This window comes from Erythrolamprus reginae, chromosome 7, assembly GCF_031021105.1.
Source record: "Erythrolamprus reginae isolate rEryReg1 chromosome 7, rEryReg1.hap1, whole genome shotgun sequence".
Classification (NCBI taxonomy): domain Eukaryota; kingdom Metazoa; phylum Chordata; class Lepidosauria; order Squamata; family Dipsadidae; genus Erythrolamprus; species Erythrolamprus reginae.
This window is the reverse complement of record NC_091956.1, coordinates 69,631,388-69,657,526: the sequence shown is the minus strand read 5'-3', so window position 1 is coordinate 69,657,526 and position 26,139 is coordinate 69,631,388. Positions and strand designations below refer to the sequence as shown.

At 42.4% G+C, this 26,139-nt stretch overlaps 1 protein-coding gene across 2 annotated transcripts in view; it reads left to right on the top strand.

Moving 5' to 3' along the window:
- Positions 1–26,139, top strand: part of ANAPC10 (anaphase promoting complex subunit 10) — a 39,164-nt gene that overhangs the window by 840 nt on the left and 12,185 nt on the right. For both annotated transcript variants that reach the window (XM_070757766.1, XM_070757767.1), the window contains exons 2-4: positions 7,888–8,009; positions 9,221–9,311; positions 12,150–12,270. In XM_070757766.1, coding sequence (XP_070613867.1) covers positions 7,895–8,009; positions 9,221–9,311; positions 12,150–12,270 — 327 coding nt within the window. In that variant the 5' untranslated portion in view covers positions 7,888–7,894. The remainder of the gene's footprint in view (positions 1–7,887; positions 8,010–9,220; positions 9,312–12,149; positions 12,271–26,139) is intronic.

Sequence of the window (26,139 nt, the reverse complement as noted above, 5' to 3'; positions counted from 1 at the left end):
GTAGTAATATAACTAAAGAAACGAATAGAAGAAAAGATATAAAAGTCTAGGTGAACAAATTTGAAAGGAAGAAAAGATAAATGAGATAAGGAGACACAATTGGACAGGGGACGGAAGGCACACTGGTGCACTTATGCACGCCCCTTACTGACCTCTAAGGAACCTGGAGAGGTCAATCGTGGATAGTCTAAGGGAAAAATGTTGGGGGTTAAGGGTTGACACTACTGAGTCAGGTAATGAGTTCCACGCTTCGACAACTCGGTTGCTGAAGTCATATTTTTTACAGTCAAGTTTGGAGCGGTTAATATTAAGTTTGAATCTGTTGCGTGCTCTTCTGTTGTTGCGTTTGAAGCTGAAGTAGTCATTGACAGGTAGAACGTTGCAGCATATGATCTTGTGGGCAATACTTAGATCATGTTTTAGGCGTCGTACTTCTAAGCTTTCAAGACCAAGGATTGATAGTCTGCTTTCGTAGGGTATTCTGTTTCGAGTGGAGGAGTGAATGGCTCTTCTGGTGAAGTGTGGTTGTAGTTGATGTAGTCGTTGACAGGAAGGACGTTGTAGCAGATGATTTTATGGGCTATGCTTAGGTCGTGTTTAAGACAACGTAGTTCTAAGCTTTCTAAACCTAGGATTGTAAGTCTAGTAGCATAGAGTATTCTGTTACGAGTGGAGCTCGTAACAGAATACTGTATTCTGTTACGATCTATTGTAGAACATATGCTATTCCCCATCTAAACGGACCCACCTTGATGCTTTGACTGAAGTGACAAGCAATACTAGGAGAAGGAATGTAGAAGACTCAGTTGTAGCTTTGCTATATGTGTGCTTTTCTCTCCCTACCTGGTATGTACTACTGTAGTATTCATAGGGATGTCTATGGAGATTCTTAATCATCCAGTCCAGCTGTCTGCAAGGAGTATAAATCCTTCCATTCCCCACCATCCAGTCAGAGCTAAAGACTCTTCTTGGATGAGAAGCAAAATGTCTTCCAAGAAAAAACAGAAAGTCCAGTTGCCTTTTGAACAAGTTGCTTTTTGAACAAGTACACAAATCATATGGATTTGTGTACACGGGTGAAGAGGGAGCAATATTAATAAGGTGTATTATATATATTGCTCAAAAAATAAAGGGAACACTCAGATAACACATCCTAGATCAGAATGAATAAAATATTCTCATTGAATACTTTGTTCTGGACAAAGTTGAATGTGCACAACAGCATGTGCAATTGATTGTCAATCAGTGTTGCTTCCTAAGTGGACACTTGTTTAAGTGTTCCCTTTATTTTTTTGAGCAGTGTATAATGTATCTGTAGAGATAGATTGAAGACAGTTTCTGGGGGACGGAGCAGAAGAAACCTACTAGAATAAGCCAACAGTCATGAAGGCCCTGGTCTCTGCAAGCAGTGTCGTACACTAAGAACATGGCAAGACATGAAAGACACCCTTGTCAACCACTAGGAGAAGGAAGACTCTGAACTGCAAACCTCCATTGCCTTGTGGCTATATCCATCATTGGAAAAGGCCCTTGAGACAAAATCCGGACCCGGAGTCCCGGAAGCAGTTCCTAACTGTGTACAGCCATGTTCTGATAACTCCTGCGATGTAGCTGGAACCAATCGTATTGGCCTTTGCCATTCCATTGGATTATTTCAGAGACGTTGAGAGGGTGGATTTGCTGCTTGAGTAACAGTCTATCCTCCATACTACATTAGATTAGATTAGATTTATTGGATTTATAAGGCGCCCCTCCCCGTAGACTCGGGGCAGCTCACAACAATGGTAAACAAAACATAGTAACAAATCTAATATTTCGCAATCTAAATTACAGTTTTAAGTTTAAAAAATCCAAAAGAACCCCAATATATAAAAAACAAGCACACAATCGAATCATACACAAAAACTACATGGGCAAGGGGGAGATGTTTCAATTCCCCCATGCCTGACGGCAGAGGTGGGTTTTAAGGAGTTTCCGAAAGGCAAGGAGGGTGGGGGCAATCCTAATCTCTGGGGGGAGCTGGTTCCAGAGGGTCGGAGCCACCACAGAGAAGGCTCTTCTCCTGGGTCCCGCCAGATGACATTGTTTAGTCGACGGGACCCAGAGAAGGCCAACTCTGTGGGACCTAACCGGTCGCTGGGATTTGTGCAGCAGAAGGCGGTCCCGGAGATATTCTGGTCCGATGCCATGAAGGGCTTTATAGGTCATAACCAACACTTTGAATTGTGACCAGAAACTGATAGGCAACTAATGCAGACTGCGGAGTGTTGGAGTAACATGGGCATATTTAGAGAAGCCCATGATTGCTCTCGCAGCTGCATTCTGCACGATCTGAAGTTTCCGAACATTCCGAACTAACCTACCCAGGCTCCGTGCTCTGGGAAGTCCAGAGCATGATACCATGGTCTTTCAAGACTGAAGGATGCCAATGCAATCTGTGGAGATTCTCAGTCATCTAGGTAGAGTTGTCATGGCAAATGGACTTTTATTTTTTGGGGGGTCTTGAAACATTTTGCTGCTTATTCAAGTAGCTTCTTTAGTGTGTGTCTGAACTTATTTGAAAACAGGCATTTTCCCAATTGTTTCTGTCCCATGATCTGCAATAGCTCCTGTCATAAACAAGTCATATTTTAATTTCAGATATAAATGTAATCTATTTAGGCCATGGGGCCAGATTATGATCAAACTCTTAGCATTTTAGCAGAACATTCTTTGAACAATGGTTATGCTTCAATATAGTGGTTTTATGGAGGTTATTATGCCTCTTGTCATATACTACACCACAAATGTGTTTGAAATTGGGAAGTCAAATTTTGCTATAAACTCAAATCTCACTTGAGTAGGATAAATAATTTAGATATTAAATATACCAAAATATTCTCAACCAAACTGTGGAAATATCCATTATAGAATTTCAAACAACTGTAATGAGATTATTAATTTGACTGGTAATTAAAGTACTGATAGCTAAAGTTATTATTATCATTATTATTATTATTATTATTATTATTATTATTATTATTATTAATTGGATTTGTATGCCGCCCCTCTCCGCAGACTCGGGGCGGCTTACAAGAATAATAAACACAACATGTACAATCCAATAATTAAAAAAAACAACTAAAAACTCCTATTATAAAACCAAACATACACACAAACATACCATGCATAACTTGTAATGGCCTAGGGGGAAGAGCTATCTCAACTCCCCCATGCCTGGCGGTATAAATGAGTCTTGAGTAGTTTACGAAAGACAGGGAGGGTGGGGGCAGTTCTAATCTCCAGGGGGAGTTGGTTCCAGAGGGCCGGGTCCGCCACAGAGAAGGCTCTTCCCCTGGGGCCCGCCAAACAACATTGTTTGGTCGATGGGATCCGGAGAAGGCCAACTCTGTGGGACCTTATCGGTCGCTGGGATTTGTGCGGTAGCAGGCGGTTCCGGAGGTAATCTGGTCCATTGCCATGTAGGGCTTTAAAGGTCATGACCAACACTTTGAATTGTGACCGGAAACTGATCGGCAGCCAATGCAAGTAATTATTTACAAGTAATTGTAAACTTTACTTTGGCCTTATTCTTTGGCAGTAAAATAGCCACCCCCACACCCCATTTCATTTACACACGGCTACTCAGCTGATCAGCATTGGCCTGATCAGCTTGAGCACAGCTTGACTTACCACAAGCAGCTGATTGGTGGTTGGATCTGCCTTCCAGAATACTGTTCCAGGTGGCGGAGATTGCTGCCGCTGTCTATCTCTGCCTCCTGGAATGGGCCAAAAATGGAGCGTATAGAGGCTGAAAGGGGGGTGCATGGAGGCCGAAAATGAGACATGCAGAAGCCAAAGTAGGGCACACAGAGGTGGCAGTGACGGCGATGGCAACGATGGGCGGTGGTGATACTGGAACAGCTGATCGGCAGTATTCCGGAAAGCAGATCCAACTGCTAATCAGGTGCTCGTGATAAATCAGGCTGTGCTAAAGCTGACCAGTCTGTTTGCTGCAAGGAGGCAAATTGTTGAGAGGCAGAGAATCAAGGGTGGGAGCTGGCGGGTGGGAGGGGCTTTGGCAACATTCGCTCTATAAGACATAGACATGTTCGCCCACTTTGGTGTGTGTGTGTGTGTGCATCTTATATACCAAAAAACATGGTATTTGTTTTCTAATCCTGTGTCTAGGGAAACTATTTCTTTAATGTCATGGAAGATTCTTAATAATAAAGGACCATATTATTAAAATGGAAAATGGTTTTCCAAAAGAAAATTAACAGGTGGCCACAAACCACAGATTCTTGACATTTTAAATAATATAAAAACAGTTTGGAAACAAGATTGGAAACTGTTCCTGCTATTAATACATTTGAAATCACTCCAGTAGCTGTAATTAATACACTTTAAAGGTCTTTCTGAATTTTCCCATTGTGTAATTATAAATCATTCCTGTTAATTTTTATTACTAATGCAGCTAACTCTCTGAAGAATTATTTTATTTTTAAGTTAAAGATGAATATCAGCAAAAAAATTGATATGATTTCTGCAAAAATTGTCTTGCGATGTTTCATGTATGGATGGCTCCTCTATTCTGTAACACTTAGTTATACTCAAATACATCATTGATTATTTTCAGGTATAAAATAAATTGGTTGAATCATAAATCATATAAAAAAATAGGCATTTCTGAAATTTTGGTTTTTTCAAGGACTTCTGGATGGAAGGAATTATGCTGATTATTCATTTTAGCCTTTTAGCCATGTAATGGCTGTGGTCTAAGACAGTGTTTCCCAACCTTGGCAACTTGAAGATACCTGGACTTCAACTCCCAGAATTCCCCAGCCAGCATTCGCTGACTAGGGAATTCTGGGAGTTGAAGTCTAAATATCTTCAAGTTGCCAAGGTTGGCAAACACCGGTCTAAGAGACAGTCCCATTATTGACTTTTACTTAGGGCAGTGATGGCAAACTTATGGCATGGATGTCACAGGTGGCACGCGGAGCCATATTTGTTGACACGTGAGCCTTAGGTCAGCTCCAAGGTGCATGTGTGTGCTGGTCAGCATATTTTTGGCTCACACAGACACTCTGGGAGGGCATTTTTGACTTCCAGAAAACCTCTGGAGAGATGGGGGAGAGCGTTATTACCCTCCCTCAGCTCCAGGAAAGGCTTTGGAGCATGGGGAGGGTGTAACATGACCCTAATGGGCCCACCAGAAGTTGGAAAAGAGGCCGTTTCCAGCCTCCAAAGGGCCTCCAAGGAATTGAATTATGGATGTCGGCACTCGCGCTTGCACGATAGCTCACGCCCTCGCCCATGTTTCCTCAACACTCCCTGGCTTGCATTGGTTGCCGATCAGTTTCCGGTCACAATTCAAAGTGTTGGTCATGACCTTTAAAGCCCTACATGGCTTTGGACCAGACTACCTCCGGAACCGCCTGCTACCGCATGAATCCCAGCGACCGATAAGGTCCCACAGAGTTGGCCTTCTCGGAGTCCCGTCGACTAAACAATGTCGTTTGGCGGGCCCCAGGGGAAGAGCCTTCTCTGTGGTGGCCCCGGCCCTCTGGAACCAACTACCCCCCGGAGATTAGAATTGCCCCCACCCTCCCTGTCTTTCGTAAACTACTCAAGACTCATTTATACCGCCAGGCATGGGGGAGTTGAGATATTCCTTCCCCCTAGGCCATTACAAGTTATGCATGGTATGTCTGTGTGTATGTTTGGTTTTATAATAAGGGTTTTTAGTTGTTTTATTATTGGATTGTCACATGCTGTTTTCATCATTGTTGTTAGCCGCCCCGAGTCTACGGAGAGGGGCGGTATACAAATCCAATAAATTATTATTATTATTATTATTATTATTATTATTATTATTATTAATTTCGGCACCCGAGGGAAAAAAAGTTTGCCCTCACTGACTTAGGGGAAAATAAAAAGTCACATCTTCTGTTTTAGATCCTACTTTATGTTCCTTTACGTCAGTTTTTCTCAGCTAATGAGAAAGGTTAATTTTAGGAGTTTGGATAAAGGATACAATTTGGGTGATTATTTCCCTCATTTTTTATTCTGTGAGATATTTAATCTCCAGTAAAATCCACATGGTAATTATCCTATCCTCAAATCGTCGCTACAGAGTACTGCACACCAAGACAACTAGACACAAGAACAGTTTTTCCCCCGAACGCCATCACTCTACCGTGTTTCCCCGATAGTAAGACACCCCCGATTGTAAGACGTATCGGGGGTTTCAGGGGGGTCGGCTAATATAAGCCGTACCCCGAAAGTAACACATATGTCTTACTTTCGGGGAAACACGGGGGTATTGCCGCCTCCTGGCCACTTCCGCGCCGCCCCCCCTCCATACGTCACTGCCGCCTCCGTCTGATCCAAATGTTGCTGTTCCTGCTGCTCCCACTGCTCCCGCCAGAGACCGGTAAGCTTCGGAGACGCCGGGTGGGCGGACACGTGTCAAGGCCGTTGTGTGCACCGGACGCGGTCTCTGGCGGGAGAAGCCTTCGCCGGGCTGCTTCGCTGCTTGTTGCCCGACGACGGACAACGTCCGGCCGGCTTAGCCGGGACGGGCAACACGGCATCCGCTTGAGACGCCGGCGGGAGCAGTGGGAGCAGCAGGAACAGCAACATTTGGATCAGACGGAGGCGGCGGTGACGTATGGAGGGGGGGGGCGGCGGGAACAAGCAGCGAAGCAGCCCAGTGAAGGCTTCTCCTGCCGAAAGGCGCCCGCCAGAGACCGGTAAGCTTCGGAGACGCCGGGTGGGCGGACACGTGTCAAGGCCGACGTGTGCACTGGACGCGGCTGCCACGTCATGGCGGGGCCCGGACGGGGCGGGCAGGCGGGGATGCGGATGTGTCTCCGTGTGTTTGTGTGTGGGGGGGAGGGTGCTTCGGGCTTTTTGTCCCCCCGGTGGGTAAAAATGAAGACCCAGATTTTTCAAGAAGATTTTTTAAAATACTACTTTTTACCGGACACGGGTGTTGCGGGTTCGGGTAGGTGGGTTGGCCGGGTGGGTCTTATTTTTTCCAATATAAGACATACCCCGAAAGTAAGACATAGTGGGGCTTTTGGGGATAAAAAGAAAGTAAGACACTGTCTTACTTTCGGGGAAACACGGTACTAAACAAATAATTCCCTCAACACTGTCAGATTTTTTACTAAATCTGCACTTCTATTTCTACTAGTTTTTTCTTCTTCTTCTCATCATTCCTATCATCCTTTTCCTCCCATGTGGGACTATACGACTGAAACTTGTTGCTTGTATCCTAAGATTTTTATTAACATTGATTGTTTCTTCATTGCTAATTTGATCCCCTATGACAATCCTTAAGTGTTGTACTACATGATTCTAGACAAATGTATCTTTTTCTTTTATGTACGCTGAGAGCATCTGCACCAAGACAAATTCCTTGTGTGTCCAATCACACTTGGCCAATAAAATTCTATTCTATTCTATTCTATTCTATTCTATGTGGGGTTATAGAGGACTACAGAGAAGCCAATAAATAGCACAGCCACATCCAGCTTTTTTTTAATGAATTGGTAGACCTTTTCTTGGTTAGCTTATGTAAAAATATATTATACGCATGATTAACCTCAATCCTTTTTTCCACTCTTATATTTTGTTTTAAATTTAAATTTCCTAAACACACGCCCGTTCTTGTTTTTATTAACCAAAAAATATGGTTCTATTCTTAGTTTAAAGCAATTATAAGCCATGAGGTCCACAAAATGAGAAACACTGGAAAAAATGAGGGGGGGAGGAAGGTCACCTAAAATATTTCAACCACGGATTGCTACACTTGTGGCTTTTGCTACATTTTCCTTTCTGTTCCTATTGTCATGAATGTGGAATATTTTAAATATACTTTTATTTATTTTTTCCTAGTGAAAAAATGACCACTGCTAACAAGACTCCTCCTGGTGCAGATCCAAAACAGCTGGAAAGGACAGGAACGGTTCGAGAAATAGGTTCACAGGCTGTTTGGTCTCTTTCATCTTGTAAACCGGGTAAACTGCAGAAGCATCTTGTTTTTAAACAGGCCAGAAATTCCCTTTAAAAGTAAAAAAAAGTAACTTTTGGATTTAATTTAAATTTGATACGATAATCAAACTTAAGTATTTTACGCATTCTCCATCATGTTTGAAGCCAGCATTCAGGATGTGTTGTCCTTGTCCACTCAGAATGAGGACTGAGTCTGTTATTTTTTGCTGGATCCGCCTTCCTAGGTCCGCGGACTGGACAGATGTGGCTACCATTTCTCCCTTCCTGAAATTTGGCTATTTCTGTTTTGGTTGAACATTGGACTTGGTGACTGTGTTTCACAGTCCGAGACCACCCGCGAAAGTCAAATTTCCGCGAAGTAGAGATGCAGAAGTAAATACACCATTTTTGGCTATGGACAGTATCACAAGCCATCCCTTAAGACTTTAAACCCCTGAATTACCATTTCCCATTCCCTTAACAACCATTTACTCACCATTATTACTGGTACTCACCATTGAATAAGACACTTAGTGATCCTGATATTTATAAACATAATTATTTATTAACAATAATTATTTTTTTTGTTATTTATTTGCAAAAATTAATTAGTTTGGTGATGACATATGACATCATCGGGTGGGAAAAACTGTGGTATAGAAAAAAAAACCCGTGAAGTACTTTTTAATTAATATTTTTTGAAAAACCATGGTATAGACTATTCGCGAAGTTCGAACCCGCGAAAATCGAGGGAACACTGTATTTTTCCCAGTTAAAGATCACAGACATACGGGTTTAATAGCATAGCGCTTTTGGGAACATAAAAAATATTAAAACTCTGAGAGCATCTATCTTCGTGATGGCGAACCTATGACACATGTGCCACAGGTGGCACGGAGAGCCCTCTCTGCGAGCACACAAGCCATTGCCCCAGTTCAGCTCCTTTGAGCATGCGCGTGGGGGACAAGGGTTCACATACACATGCACGGGAGTTATGAGTGCATGCATGGGGGCCTAGCGGGCCACGGGGGAGTTGGGCATGCATGCATGTGGGGCAGTGCACGTGGGGGGTCGTGCGTGAATGCACATGGGGTGGGCACAAGGGGGTCGTGCTTGCATTGCATTATAGGAGTGTGCGTGCCCACATTTGCTTTCAGCACTCGATCAGTCATCACTGATCTGTCTACATACATGCTACTGTTGTTAAAGACTGTCTGCTTTTGTATATTCAAAATAGGGTTTGGGGTGGATCAGTTACGAGATGATAACCTAGAAACATACTGGCAATCTGACGGATCACAGCCTCATTTGGTCAATATCCAATTCAGGTAGTAAATATTTATGCACCAGTAGTTTTCATTATTATGCATTTTACCTTTTTTTTAAAAAAAAATATCTTATATAATTTACCTACTGTTCTGCCTGCGTGTCCCAACCGCCCGTAATTACAGGGTAATTAGTCCAGAAAGACACACACCACACAATAGAAGAAAAACCAAAAGTCTTTATCAACAGAAAAACAGAAACAGCTCCCTTTTTAAATGTCAAAGGGATTTTCTGGTACACACAAGGCACAGGTTAAATGCAATCCAATTGCTCACCCAGTAACTGGGAAATTGAGTCCAATTCTAAAGTCCAGAAAGTCCACACACAGTCTTGAACAGCAAAAACCACGATCTTGACGAAACTCTGAATCAGATAAACTGCCATGAGGCTAAACCAGCACGCTGCTCTTTTTATCTGTAGCACTAATTACTGCAGCCCCACCCAATCACAGGTGGCCTCACTTATCTCCTGTAATAATCTTTCAGTTGTTCTCCTATACATCACTCTACACATGCGTGGATGTGTCATAAGTTCTTGTTCAGAATCCAGGGATGGTAAGGATGATTGATCTCCTCCTGGGCTGTCTGCCAAACTCCCCTCTTCCAAGTCACCCCCACCTTCTTCTTCCTTGGAAACTTCACTACCTGACTCTGTCGGCAATAAAACAGGCCTTTGACATGTCGATGTTTCCCCTGCATCCACCTCCACATTCCTTGGGGCAGGAACTGGGCCAGAGCCAACCACAACACCTACATTTATTTTATTTATTCGATTTATTTATTCTCCATACACACGATAACCCATAGCCCATTCAGTCATCATTTCAGAGTTAGTTTCTACCAGATTCCTGAATCTTTTCAATGACAGAACTTCTGATGTTCATGCATTCACTGGAAATGTTGGGATGCATTCAGAGAAGTATTCCCCCTATCACTATAGGTCGTCCTGGAGGTACAACCACAATCGAGCTCAATGTGTCTCTTGCTTAGCAAGGTAGATGTTAAGTGAGTTGTGCCCCACTTAAAATCTTTTTTTTGCCATAATTTTTACACGACTCACTTAAGTTGTTAAGTGAATTGTGTGGTTCGCGAATTGTCTGGCTTCCCCCATTGACTTTGCTTATCACAGTGTTTCCCAACCTTGGCAACTTGAAGATATTTGGACTTCAACTCCCAGAATTCCCCAGCCAGCAAATGCTGGCTGTGGAATTCTGGGAGTTGAAGTCCAGATATCTTCAAGTTGCCAAGGTTGGGAAACACTGTCTTATCAGACTCTGGCTGGTGATCACATGACCCCAGGACAATTCAACCATCATAAATTCATGCCACTTGCCAAGTGCCTTTATTTTGATCACATGACCATGGGGTTGCAAAGATGAGAACTGATCATAAGTCATTTTTTTGAGTGCAGTTGTAACTTTGAAAAGTGACTAAACAATTGGTTGCTAAGTTGAGGACTTCCTGTATCATAGAATTGATATTACAGTAGTACCTGTAGATACGAGCTGCTCCACATGCGAGTATTTCAAGATACGAGCCACGAGGGGAGGGAAATTTCTTTTCCAGACCCGAGCTGAAATTCGGGATACGAGCCGAGCGTCCACTAGGTGGCGCAAGAATCCTTGCTTCTGGTTATCTCGGAGGGGAAAAACAAAGTCTAAAGCCATTTGTTCCAGATAGGAGTTGCTCGACATACAAGCTCCCTTCTGGAATCAATTATACTCGTATCTAGGGGTACTACTGTATTTCCTTCCGTTACATCACTAGGATAACATTCTCTTCAGTTTATTGGACTTTTATGAATAAGGGGCACTTCTTCACCAAGTCATTTAGTTAAGGAGATTTCACAGTACTCTAGTTAAATATACAGTACTGTTTAGCCAAGTATCGTGACGTAAATGTAACTTTAAAAAAAATCTGTGAAAATGCAGAAGGAAGCTCCTGAAAACTGAATTGATTCAAAATATATTATGAGAAACAAAATTCAATTGCCCGCAAAAAAAAATTAAATATTTTAAAATTAAGATTATTCTATAACCTTACCTTTTCATGGGTAAGTGGGTCAGAGTTATATATGTGGGGAAATGCTGTACAAATTCATCCTTTCTTGATAAAAAAAAACAGAAAATGTGCCTTGTTTTGCGTAATCATTGCCTGTAAAAATATTAATTTTTGAAAATAATATACACTTTTATATCACTATAACTTTAAAAATTATAATTAATAATATACATATAATATACACTTTTATATCACTATAACTTTAAAAATTATAATTCAAATTCAAATTTTAGTAATTTGACTTTAATTCATGGCCAAAAAGTCTTGGATATTTCAATACAAATTATTCTTTCACTGTTGTATCTTAATATTGTATTTCTATTCCATCCACTTTTGATATGCAAAAAAAGCCTAGCTTATTGCTTACATATCATTTTAGAATTAAATAAAAGTTGAAAGATATGAATTGCCATCAATTATGTTTTTAAATACGTGAAATTACAAATATTTGGTAAATCTTGAATATTGGTATAAATAAATAAAATTATAATTTGACAAAACTTTGGTAAATCTTGAATATTGGTATAAATAAATAAAATTATAATTTGAATCTTAGGATAATTAATGAATCAAGGATTCTTGGATACAGTAATGTATATAAAGCTACACTTCAGATAGGAAAAAATTGAATTCTTTCGTATTCATTTGTTTTGAATTTAAGCTACTGTTTTGAATTTAAGTTGCAATGTTTCCAAAGAATGGTACTGTTTTACTAAACTTTACTTAATACACGATACGTTCTTATCATCTAATCTTGATTTTGCAATTGTTTAATTCCAGAAGGAAGACTACTGTGAAGACATTATGCATTTATGCAGATTATAAATCTGATGAAAGTTACACTCCAAGCAAAATCTCTGTGAGAGTAGGGAACAATTTTCACAATCTTCAAGAAACTCGGGTTCGTATGCTTTACTCCTTAAAAATACATTTTACAGATAAATCCTTCCAAAATACAGCATAGAGCAGTGATGGCGAACCTATGGCACGGGTGCCACAGGTGGCACGCAGAGCCATATCTGCTAGCACCCGAGCCGTTGCCCTAGCTCAGCTCCAACATGCATGTGTGTGCCGCCCAGATGTTTGAGGCTCTGGGGGGGCATTTTTGGCTTCCAGAGAGCCTCTGGGGAATGGGAGAGGGCGTTTTTATCCTCCTGAGCTCCAGGGAAGCCTTTGGAGTCTGGGGAGGGTGAAACACGAGTCTACTGGGCGCACCAGAAGTTGGGAAACAGGTCATTTCTGGTCTCCATTGGGCCTCTGGTGGGTGGGGGAAGCTGTTTTCGCCCTCCCCGGGTATTGAATTATGGGTGTGGGCACTACTCGCGCATGCACAATAGCACACGCACGCGGTCTTTTGGCCTGAAGGAAAAAAGGTTTGCCATCATTGGCATAGTGTATCTGTCCTTAAACAATCACAATCCAGAATTTGAAAAGTAAAAAATATACGGTCGATCGGTCGGTCGGTCAATCAGTCAGTCCAGGTAAGAAAACTCCTTGACTGGCTGATTTTTGGAAAACAGGAAATCTGTCCTTCAGATCCTTCAAATCCTGCTTCAGAGAGCGGCTTGATTCTCATAGCTATTGTTTGCAGCAAAAAAAGAGAAAGGGATACTCTTGTTGCAACCGGACCCCAGGGTATCTACGAGACCGCCTTCTGCCGCACGAATCCCAGCGACCGGTTAGGTCCCACAGAGTGGGCCTTCTCCGGGTCCTGTCAACAAAACAATGTTGTTTGGCGGGGCCCAGGGGAAGAGCCTTCTCTGTGGCGGCCCCGGCCCTCTGGAACCAACTCCCCCTGGAGATTAGAACTGCCCCCACCCTCCTTGCCTTTCGTAAACTTCTTAAAACCCGCCTCTGTCGTCAAGCGTGGGGGAACTGAGACATCTCCCCCTGCCTATGTAGTTCTAGTGCGTGATATGACTATGTATGTTTTTTTATATTGGGGTTCCTTGCTTTTAGATTTTTAAATGTATAATTGCTATCTTAGATTTTAATTATTAGATTTGTCAGTATATATTGTTTTTTGTCACTGTTGTGAGCCGCCCCGAGTCTGCGGAGAGGGGCGGCATACAAATCTAATTATTATTAATAATAATAATAATAATAATAATAATAATAATAATCATCCTTATTTTTTTTTGTATTGTTTTAGAAAGCAAACGACTGAGAAGCTAATTACCCCTACCCCCAAATAAGACATCCTCTGATAATAAGCCCAATTGGGTTTTTGAGTGCATGGCAATAAGGCCAAACGCTTATTTCAAGGTTCAAAAAAATATAAGACAGGATCTTATTTTTGGGAAAACATGGTAGATAGATAGGCTGACAGATAAAAGGATTTTATGTTTAAACCAAGCACATACTCTGTTTATTTTTAAGCAACTGATAGCCGTATTATGTCACAAATTGTTTTGTAGAATCTCCCATTATCAGAACAGGCTGCAATTTCAAATGGCTCAGAATGCCATTTATAGATGCCTAATATTTTCATTTGTGCACTTAAGGACTGAACTTGGATGATGTCTTTATAATGGAAGTAAACTAGCAGTATACCAATACTGTAACTATCTTAAATCTATGAAAAGGTTTTGACTGCTGTTAAAGTGAGATTTTGATTGCTTAACCCAATTGAACTTCTATGTCATCGGTTGGTTATGTAATTTCTGATTGGCTAGATTGGCTCCAGTAACTAAACTAGACAAAATTAGAAAGAAAATTAAAATATAAAGAAAATAAGAATAGCAGTATATTAGACCCATCTCAAAAAATAGAAGGATAAAATGAACATTTTTCAATTAAAAGAGAGGGGACGGGGAGAACAATGTATGTGTTCTATCTCTAGAAGTATTGCTTTAAACCTAAAAATAAAATCAGAAAAATATTTAGTACAATTCTGTATGTTCTGTGTGTGTGTCCCCCACCCCCATCTAGTGTCTCCTTATCTAGTGTTTTCTAATGTCCACTAGATGTCACTCTTGGCTTTAAATTCTTTGGTTTCATGTCCCAGCATCTATACTTACATATCTACTTATGGAAGCTGAGCAGTTTGGTTGAGATGGGGAGAAGTCTGAAAAATTGTATTCTACAGGCTATCTTTGCTGTTCATGCATGCATGGACATCAAATGTTAATATTTTAGTGGACAATTTTAATCTTGATGTATAGAGTTTCTTAGATACGTCAAATTCTGTTTATTTTTTCAACTGCTGCCAGGTTTTTATTGTTTCACTATTTGTTTCCAATGGATTTTAGTCTTTATGCAACTAAAGAAAGATGATGGGAAAACCTTAGCATCTTATTAAATGGAGAAAACACCTTACAAGTGCTATTGTATTTGCTGCTCTCTACAACTTGCATTTTAATAACAAATTATTAGGACTAGAATCATAGAATCATAGGGCTAGATGGAACCTTGGAGGACTTCTAATCCAATTTTCTGCAGGAAATTAGACTATTACTGCATTTATTAAACAGTAATTTAGAAACTGTAACTCTTTATTAAATGTCATATGAGAAGACACTACTTGGCTGATCTTGATTGAACCCTGCACCCCAATTAATCAGTGTTGAAGCTGATAAAATTACTAGCTATCAAGAAAACTATGGATGTATCTATGTAATCACAAGAGCTGTGCTTGAGAGTTTCTGATGGTCATTTTGTTGTATAGGTATTCATTTTCTTTATCCAATATATGAAGAAAAAGCAAGGTTCCCATATTTTTCAGCCTGTAAGTTGCACCTTCTGTGGTTTCCCGAAAATAAGACCCTGTCTTATATTTTTTTGCCATGCACTCTAAAGCCTGATTGGGCTTATTATCAGAGGATGTCTTATTTTGGGGAAAACATGGTAGATTTTAGAGGAAGAAAACAAGAAAAAAATATTCTGAACCAAATGGTGTAGAGATATATTTTATAAAATGTAGCAGAATAATATTTCAACCATGTAAAATCAACAGCGGTATTAAGAACCATCATTACTATAATTATCTAATTGGGAGAGATTTTAAGGTTCAAGTAGTCTTCTAATTTTCTGGAAATCCCAAGAACTCATCATCACTAGCGCCAGAATTTAGGAAGCTCAGTTTCTCACAATCACCTACATCATTTTCTTTGCTACTGTTATGAGTGCTCCCTGTCAGCCTTTGGAAATGTCGGATTCAGAGGAGGAAGAAGAAGTAGAAGCTGTAAATTACCCTGATTTAAGAGAAGTGAACAGAACAGCTACCTTCATATATCATCTTCAGTTCCAGCTAATGTAACAATTTTGAAAGACCGTACAATGATTTCATCCTTCAATGAGTGCCATGATATTTAACCTATTTGCAAACTTGAGTGACAAAGGGCCTCCTCATTCGTCTGTAGATGTCAGATCATGATTACCAGCAACCATCCATTTGTTCCACTCTTCTCGCATATAGATGGTAAATGGTTGGTTCGTGGAAACATCAAGAGGTTGCAATTGGCTGATAAGACCCGCAGGAATTACAGTTAGATGAGTCTTCACTTCTTTAAACCTTTTCTTTGTGGTTTCGCTAATATGTGTTCTAAACTGGTCAAGCACTCATTAAGCAGGTTTTTTTCAAAAGTCCTCCTGGATGTTTGAACCACACTTTTTCAACCTATATACTTTCATTCCATTTTGGTCCATCCATCCTTTCTCATGGGCATGCACAATAACAGCTTTTGGAATCACTTCTTTTGGAAAGGTTTTCTTTTCGAATACTAAATCCGTGGCAATTTGGTGCCCTCTGCACAGCAGAACAACACAACCACCCTGTAATGTGTTTTCACATGTCTTGAGGTTTTCACGGTTATGCTTTTGGCACCAATAAGATCAACATCTTATTGGATGGCACATCAAAGGTTAGAGCAGGTGTGGGCAATTAATTTTGCCATGGGGCCACATGAGAAATTGGGATGGTTTTAGAGGGCTGGATTAATATAATTAACTCAGTTCTACCCAATACTGTATATTATTGGGTAGAACTGAGTTAATTATAATTATACATTATAATTATATATTATATTATATATATATAATTATATATTATACATATACAATTATATATTATATTATATTATATATTATAAATTATAATTATAAATTAATTATAAATTAATTGCCCACCCCTTCCTTCCTTGTTCCCTCCATTTCTCCTTCCTTCCTTCCTTCCTTCCTTCCTTCCTTCCTTCCTTCCTTCCTTCCTTCCTTCCTTCCTTCCCTCCCTCCCTCCCTCCCTCCTTCCTTCCTTCCTTCCTTCCTTCCTTCCTTCCTTCCAACCACCATGGGCCAGTCACAGACAACGGGTGGGCCGCATCCGGCCCTTGGGCCGCCCTTTGCCCATGTCTGTGTTACAGGATCTTCATATTCCCAAGCTGGCTATTTTTTTAAAAAAAAAATATTCCTAGCATCTATCATAAATGTATGAAAAGACAGAATCTTAGATTCATACACTTTTGGCATTTTTTTGTGCTATTCTAGTTTTGGTGCACATAGCAAGATCATATCATCTCATAAATCTGAAAGACCATGATGGTGATACAATAAAATCCTGAATGCCTTTCTGTATAGCAATGCGTTTGGCTTCATATATTACCATTTTTGTGGAAACTCTGAAGCCGTTATTCCAGGGAGATGTGATCCAGACTTTTATGTCCACCTCTAACAGTGGTCACTTTGCAGAAAGCCTACAATAGTTGTGCTTGCTTTTATCTTTTACTTTTTGCAGCTGATCCACCTGTTTCCTTTACTCTCTTTATCATTTTTTCAGTTCGAGGTGGTCCAGAAGGTTTCTCCGCTGTCCTGTTTCCATGTTCCTTAGCATATTTCACTAATTCTAGTTTAAAATAAATTTTATGCATAGTGGTACCTCTATCTACAAATGCCTCTACTTACAAAATTTTCTAGATAAGAATTCGGTGTTCAAGATTTTTTTTGCCTCTTTTCTAGAACCATTTACTACTTACAAACCCGAGTCTCCGAAATTGTAACTGGAAAAGGCAGGGGAGAAGCCTCCATGGGGCCTCTCTGGGAATCTCCTGGGAGGAAACAGGGCAAGAAAAGTTGGGGAGAAGCCTCCATGGGGCCTCTCTGGGAATCTCCTGGGAGGAAACAGGGCAGGAAAAGTTGGGGAGAAGCCTCCATGGGGTCTCTCTGGGAATCTCCTGGGAGGAAACAGGGCAGGGAAAGGTGGGGGAAGTCTCTGTGGGGCCTCTCTAAGAATCACCTGGGAGGAAACAAGACCGGAAAAGGCGGGGAGAAGCCTCTGTGGGGCCTCTAGGAATCTCCTGGGAAGAAACAGGGCCTCCACCCTCCTTGTAGTTTATTTATTTATTTTAATTTATTAGACTTTTATTTATTAGACTTCCCCAATCGCACGCATTATTTGCTTTTACATTGATTCCTATGGAAAAAAATGCTTCTTCTTACAAACCTTTCTATTTAATGCAGCTGCGAGAGCTATCATGGGCTTTCCTAAATTTGCCCATGTCACACCAACACTCCGCAGTCTGCATTGGTTGCCGATCAGTTTCCGGTCACAATTCAAAGTGTTGGTTATGACCTATAAAGCCCTTCATGGCACCGGACCAGAATATCTCCGGGACCGCCTTCTGCCGCACGAATCCCAGCGACCAGTTAGGTCCCACAGAGTTGGCCTTCTCCGGGTCCCGTCAACTAAACAATGTCGTTTGGCGGGACCCAGGGGAAGAGCCTTCTCTGTGGCGGCCCCGACCCTTTGGAATCAACTCCCCCCAGATATCAGAGTTGCCCCCACCCTCCTAGCCTTTCGTAAGCTCCTTAAAACCCACCTCTGTCGTCAGGCATGGGGGAATTGACATGTTCCTTCCCCCTAGGCTTATAAAATTTGTGTATGGTATGCTAGTGTGTATGATTGGTTTTTAACTTGTGGTGTTCTTAAAATTAATTTAATATTGGATTTGTCTTGTATTGCTGTTGCTGTGAGCCGCCCCGAGTCTGCGGAGAGGGGCGGCATACAAATCTGATTAAACTTAAACTTAAACTTAAACTTAAGAACCTGTTCACGGAACTAATTAAGTTCATAAGTAGAGGTACCACTGTATTTTCCTTTTCTGCTTTGACATCTTTGTACTAGTATGTAGCGTCAGGAGGTACCATAGTCTTTTTCTGAAAGAAAGAATAATAGTGTGTAACCTGTTGTGAATGGTTCATATCCGGCTAAGCTGGTCACGGATTTTGAGGACCTCATTAGAGGCCAATGTTCTTGCCGTATGAATATGAGAGTGAGGGAGAATTAGGGACCAGCAGAAGCTGTAGCACCCCTAGTTATGGTAGTCTCTGAGTCAGAGGACGATGGGGACTTTGAGAAACCTCTCTTAGATGCGAGAGTCAGAAGAATGATATGTCTCTATAGAAGGGTTTCCAGACATCTATAGGATATTTAGCCACACCTTGTCAGTATTTTTAGGTTCTCCTTCGCTTCTCCCTCTCTGCGGGTGGCCTCAGTCCGAATTCTGACTCTCAAGCATGGAGCGTTCAGAGCTGGCTGCAGAGGTTGTGGTCTCGGCTTCCGATATTGCTAAAGGAGGAACCAGAAGTCTCAGTATCCAGTATTCTAGATGATCAGTATTCTTCAACTGTATCAGAGCTTAGCATCTGAGCCAGTTGGGTTTTGACCAATGTGTGTACACGTATACACATATGCAGCGATACCTCTACTTACGAACTTAATTCGTTCCGTGACCAGGTTCTTAAGTAGAAAAGTTTATAAGAAGAAGCAATTTTTCCCATAGGAGTCAATGTAAAAGCAAATAATGCTTGTCATTAAAGAAAGCACAGGGAGGGTGGAGGCCCTGTTTCTTCCCAGGAGATTCCTAGAGAGGCCCCATGGAGGCTTGGCTTCCCTCACCGGCGCAGGCAACACGCGCTGCCATCTTCCGGGCCAGCCAGGCTCAGCGGATCAAGCCCGGCTCCTCTCGGCCCAGCATCCCGGGCCAAGCGGCTGCCTTCCGTCACTGAGCCTGGCTCGCCCGGAAGATCGTAGTGCGCGTTGGCTGCAGCGGCGAGGGAAGCCAAGCCGGCAGCAATGTCGCCGCCGCTGCAGCCAACGCGCGCTACGATCTTCCGGGCGAGCCAGGCTCAGTGACGGAAGGCAGCCGCTTGGCCCGGGATGCTGGGCCGAGAGGAGCCGGGCTTGATCCGCTGAGCCTGGCCGGCTTGGCTTCCCTCACCGGCGCAGGCAACACGCGCTGCCATCTTCCGGGCCAGCCAGGCTCAGCGGATCAAGCCCGGCTCCTCTCGGCCCAGCATCCCAGGCCAAGCGGCTGCCTTCCGTCACTGAGCTTGGCTCGCCCGGAAGATCGTAGCGCGCGTTGGCTGCAGCGGCGGCGACATTGCTGCCGGCTTGGCGTCCCTCGCCGCTGCAGCCAACGCGCGCTACGATCTTCCGGGCGAGCCAGGCTCAGTGACGGAAGGCAGCCGCTTGGCCCGGGATGCTGGGCCGAGAGGAGCCGGGCTTGATCCACTGAGCCTGGCTGGCCCGGAAGATGGCAGCGCGTGTTGCCTGCGCCAGGGCGAACTTCTGCGCTTGGCTTGAGGGCTCAGTTGGGAAGGCGCGCGGGTGTTTTAAAACGTCCCCGCCGACATGGGGGGCTCGCTAGCACCCCCCCGAACCCCCAACCCGGGTTTGGGGGGGTGCTAGCGAGCCCCCCATGTCGGCGGGGATGTTTTAAAACACCCGCGCCGCTTTCCAATGAGTCCCGAAGACAAACGCGGAAGTTTGACGTTTGTCTTCGGGACTCATTGGAAAGCGGCGCGGGTGTTTTAAAACGTCCCCGCCGACATGGGGGGCTCGCTAGCACCCCCCCGAACCCCCAACCTGGGTTTGGGGGGGTGCTAGCGAGCCCCCCATGTCGGCGGGGACGTTTTAAAACACCCGCGCCGCTTTCCAATGAGTCCCGAAGACAAACGCGGAAGTTTGACGTTTGTCTTCGGGACTCATTGGAAAGCGGCGCGGGTGTTTTAAAACGTCCCCGCCGACATGGGGGGCTCGCTAGCACCCCCCCGAACCCCCAACCCGGGTTAGGGGGGGTGCTAGTGAGCCCCCCATGTTGGCGGCGACGTTTTAAAACACCCGCGCCGCCCCCAATCTTCGGCTCCTCGCTAGCGCTGCGGAAGTAAAAACACCATCTGCACATGTGCAGATGGTGTTTTTACTTCCGCAGCACTACTTCGCGAAAACCCGCTCGTTGCGGGGGGTCCTGGAACGGAACCCTCGCAACGAGCGGGGGATCACTGTATATGCCATATGTGTACATACATATTACACACAGGCACACGAAAATATACATTGTTTATTATATAAAATGCATGTGTATTTACATACACACATGCACGCACAGCTCTTCTAAAATTATACACATTCAAACTTATTTACTGAGATAGGAAAAACATACCCAGAGCCCAGAAGGGAAAAAGAGGGGAAAAAAATCAAAATTTTTCTACCGGTTCTGTGTACATGGCCGTATCCGTAGGAGTCCATCACTATAATTTGTTGCTTCTTGTAGAAGCAAGGCACAATTTGGCTGTATTATTGTCAGTAGTAATATTGGTGTAATGTGCTAGAAGGCAAAGAGACGTACCAGTATTCATCTCTTCCTGGGAATTGTTGAGTAAATAAATTGTACAGGTTCTGATAGACATTACAGTGCAACAGGACATGTGAATATGGGAATTGTACATGGAAGAGAATTTTTTAAATATTTACTATCAATAACTGCTGAAGGAAGTGTGTTGAATTTATCCAGAGCAGATACTCTACAACTGGAGTGTCAAACTCAAGATCCCGGAGTTGGATCAATCATTTAGATTATCAATTTTTTTTCCCAAGGGAGGCGACAGGAATATCCAGATATATTTATTAGGAGTTATCTTTATTCCTGTAACATTCCAATTCATTCATTCATTCATTCATTCATTCATTCATTCATTCATTCATTCATTCATTCATTCATTCATTCGGTTTTTATGCCGCCCTTCTCCTTAGGCTCAGGGCGGCTTATAACATGTTAGCAATAGCACTTTTTAACAGAGCCAGCCTATTTCCCCCACAATCCGGGTCCTCATTTTACCCACCTCGGAAGGATGGAAGGCTGAGTCAACCTTGAGCCGGTGATGAGATTTGAACTGCTGACCTTCAGATCTACAAGTCAGCTTCAGTGGCCTGCAGTACAGCACTCTACCTGCTGCGCCACCCCGGCTCATTGTTGTGCCATGCCTCCCTCGAGCCAACAGAGACTAAGAAAAACTGGGGAAGGGCAGAGTCAGTCCAGGCAAGGCTTTTCTGAATTAGTACGGCCTGCAGATGGATGAGCAGGAGAGACAGAGGTCAGGAGAAGAGCAAGAACTAATCCCTGATCCTAGAACAAGGAGGGAAGAGAGAAGGCGAGATCAACGCTGATTGAGCCAGCTATGAGGGAACAAGAGTTGTCAGGAACAAGTGTTGAATCTGTGGAGCCTTGCTTGCTGGACTTCCGCTTCCCCTACACTCCTCTCGGCTCTACTCTGTACATTTTCCCCACAGTTGATGCAAATGCTGGCATGGAAGAAACGGCGACCTTCCATGGGACACTCCTCTTGCAATGAAAACAGCCTTCACGCCATCCCTTGCCCTCCCACTTTCCCCTCATTCAGTCGCCCAAGAACCAGGTAGAGGGCGCTGTTTCTTCCCCGCCAGCGCTTGCATCAACTGCAGGGAAAATGTACAGAGTAGAGCCGAGAGGAGCATAGGGGAAGCGCTGGCGGGGAAGAAATGGCCAGCACCTCTGGGCAGCCTCTGCTGTCTTTCACCCCCCCTGCCTTCTCCACCCGCCCATGAACAAGGATCAGAATGCTGGCGGTAATAAGGCAAAAGGGGTGAGTTTTGGGATGGGTTGCATGCATTATTCGCTTTTACATTGATTCCTATGGGGAAAATTGCTTCGTTTTACGAACTTTTCAATTTACGAACCTGGTCCCGGAACCAATTAAGTTCGTAAGACGAGGTACCACTGTACAGAAAATTATCTGCTACAACGTCGCATCTGTCAATGACTACTTTAGCTTCAACCAGAATTATACATGAGCACATACTAGATACAAACTTAATGTAAACCACTCCAAATTCGATTGCAGAAAAAACGACTTCAGCAACCGAGTGGTCAGTGCCTGAAATGTTCTACCTGACTCCGTTGTTACTTCATTAAATCTACATACCCTGTTTCCCCGATAGTAAGACACCCCCGATTGTAAGACGTATCGGGGGTTTCAGGGGGGTCGGCTAATATAAGCCGTACCCCGAAAGTAAGACATATGTCTTACTTTCAGGGAAACACGGGGGTATTGCCGCCTCCCTCTCATCTAGCTGCGCGCCGCCTCCTGCCCATGTCCGCACCGTCCCCCTCTCCATACGTCGCCGCGTCTGCCACCTCCCTCCTGCCCACTTCCGTGCCGCCCCCTCCATACGTCACTGCATCTGCCGCCTCCGTCTGATCCAAATGAGCGCCGCCTCCTGCCCACTTCCGCGCCGCCCCCCTCCATACGTCACCGCGTCTGCCGCCTCCGTCTGATCCAAATGAGCGCCGCCTCCTGCCCACTTCCGCGCCGCCCCCCCTCCATACGTCACCGCATCTAAATGTTAATTTTATGGTTAAAAGAAAAAATTTGACAATTTTTTTCCAATATAAAACATACCCCGAAAGTAAGACATAGTGGGGCTTTTGGGGATAAAAAGAAAGTAAGACACTGTCTTACTTTCGGGGAAACACGGTAGCTTCAACCTTAAACTGTCTACTGTGGACCTCACCCCATTCCTAAGAGGTCTGTAAGGGACTTGCATAAGCGCACTAACGTGCCTACTGTCCCTGTCCTACTGTCCCCATTTATTCATACCCTATATTTATTGTGTTCATATTCAAGTTTATACTTATGTTCTGGTTTCTGGTAGAACTTTAGTTATTAAAAATAATGCGTACTGAATGCAGTATTTCATAAACAAAGAAACTCCATTTTTATTCTCTTCGCTTCCGTATTAAAAAATGCAATACAGACTGGCACATTCCTTTCTCCCATTATCTCTCTTAATTACATTCCATATACATTCCTTCATGTCTCCTCCGGTCTCCTAAAATTTATGTATTTACAGCATGATTCAAAAACAGCAGGAATGACTGCAATATAACACAGAATAAACTTACTCGCTCCAGAGCCAAACTGAAACACGATTCATTTTAGAACTACAACATTGAAACTCCGCCCTTCTTCCCCACTGCCCCCCTGACGTAACAAATACATCACTCCAGTATTTAACCCATTCTTCCCCTTAATATCTTTTCCCTAACACCTGTTCCTTGCGTTTTTGGACCCTTCTGAATGGAGGATTAACCCAGCGAATGTCTGTCTCTTCCTCACTAGATTCTGGACTCATAGCAACATCCTGTGGCTGGCCTCCCACCTGTTCTAATACCTGTAACCCAGGGCCTACCACTAATTCATAAACACTATCTGTATCAGAGTCCTCAAGCTCTTCATCATCCTCCAACTGACCAGGAGTATGTACAACAACTTATACCTGTTATCTCATTATCTTGACAAACTAAATAAATAAATAAACATTTCAATACGCAAGTGGCAGATTTTGAATGGCATCATATCCCAGTAAGTCTTCAATTAAGTATGGCATTCTCTGCCAGAAAGAATATATGTATTGATGAATTGTAAGCAATGCCCATAAAGAGTGATGCAAATTCAGAATAGTGTATTGCTGGGATTTGCATTTAGAGTTATTAATTAGGTCTTAGTAGATAGCTTGTATTCTTTTTTTATAGTAGGCTCTAAATAGGTTTGACCAAGCAATCTGCTGAGCTATTGGGCAGAATGACCAATAGGTCACTAGACACATTGACCCTGTCACTATATAACAAACATACCAAACAAGTTTTCTCTGCCAACAAAATTACAAGTTAAAAAGTTCCATAAGAAACTGGAACATCCTCTTAAGAATGTGGAATGTATGAGTCAGTCACATAGAGGTTACGAGATCATGTACCAAATGTGCACATCATAAATGTTTGAATGAGCTTTTGCTCTTTTCATAAACATGAATGCTTTAATAAAGCATTTAGGGAAAACATTTACTAAGAAGTTTTCTTTTGTCTTGGAACATATTTTTAAGAATTTGACTAATATATCTTTTTTTTAATGAAATCACAAAGTTTGGCTGGTGATTCCACTCTGTTGTAATGAGGGTGGAGTATGTTTGTCATTCTGTAACCATGCCTGATTTTTGCGTTAACAAGCCAACATCTACAGCAGTACATCTGAGTATCCTAAAATTTGTTTTTGTGAAGCTGTCAGTATGTATTGGAAGAAGGCATCTATTTTGTAAAAAAATCAGCTTTTCTATATAATATTAGAAAACTTGGCATATCATTATGATTTACCTTTTAAAAAATTATAGTGGCAGTTTCATATCTTTCAGAGCTATGAAAAATAATAGCATAACACACTCGTTTTTCAAACACAGCAGAATTTGATATAGTTGCTCTCATTTATGATCTATTTAAATCTCAAGAAATATCAAACAGAAAGAAACTGGGTTGAATTGGAAAAGGATTAGTGGGAGGAACCTATTTTTCTAAATTTTTATTAATTAAATTATTTAAATAAATTAAAAATAAGTTCTGAGAACTATAAATATGACATGCTTAGATTCATTACAAGCCAGAGAAAGATGATTCTGTTCGTCTTTTGAAAAGCAATGATTTGCATTGCACCTGATATTTAAAACGATTATTTAGTTGATTGGAAAGCTAGGCGGAAAAAAAAAATTAAGTCCATTAGATTTGTAATGAGGGGGAAATGATGGTATGTTTCACCTAAAGTAAGAGAGACAATATGTAATAAGGGATTTTGTGGTTTTACAGCTCAGTGCATGTGTTTGAAAGCTGTGCTCTCAGCTTCGTGGGTGGCAGGTTATGCTACCATATAATGTATTGTAGTTGGCTCTCCACACTTGTCAGGGTTAGCATTCAACCATTCGGAAAATTTTCCCATTGTTCTAGCATGTGAACCAAGACTAGTGTTGAATTCCCAATAACTTGACAGGAGGGGGAGGGCAAATAGCTTAATCACGTTCAAACTTTCTAATTACTTTTCTTAGTAACGTAATGTAATTTTGCATAACTCAGGCCAGTGAGGTATGAGCACAATTTACAGTTATTTAAGAGCAATCTATTCTACAGGGTTAAGATAATTTTTTAAATTATACTATCCTCTGGCTTCCTTCAGCACGGGCTCTCTGTTTCCATCTTAAACGTGTTTGCTTTAGATGGGCCATAGCTTTTTGGCAGCTTTTGCATTTTTAGCAAATAATGCTGTTTCTAGCAGACTAGCGAGAAAAAAAAAACTTTGTGTGAGGTCCTTGTAAACTGAACCTCAGGAACGTTATGTTTCTGTATTTTCTCCTTTGTGCGTCTTCCTTATTCGTGTCACGGTTATAAATTATATAGTTTGAAATGAAGAATTAAGAACATTCTAGCTTGTGACTCTACGAAAAGAAAAGAAAAAATAGGTAGGGTGCAGCTTTCTCTTTTTATGTGCTTGGCTTTATTTTCTTTTTACCTGTTGTTTTCAAGGCTGGCATGCAGTGAAATAAGCAGTGATGACATTGAAGCTCTATTGTGCCAGGGCTTAATCCAATAAAAACAAAAATACCGCCTGCTGAGCAGCACGCAGCGTGCTTGTGTGAACATCA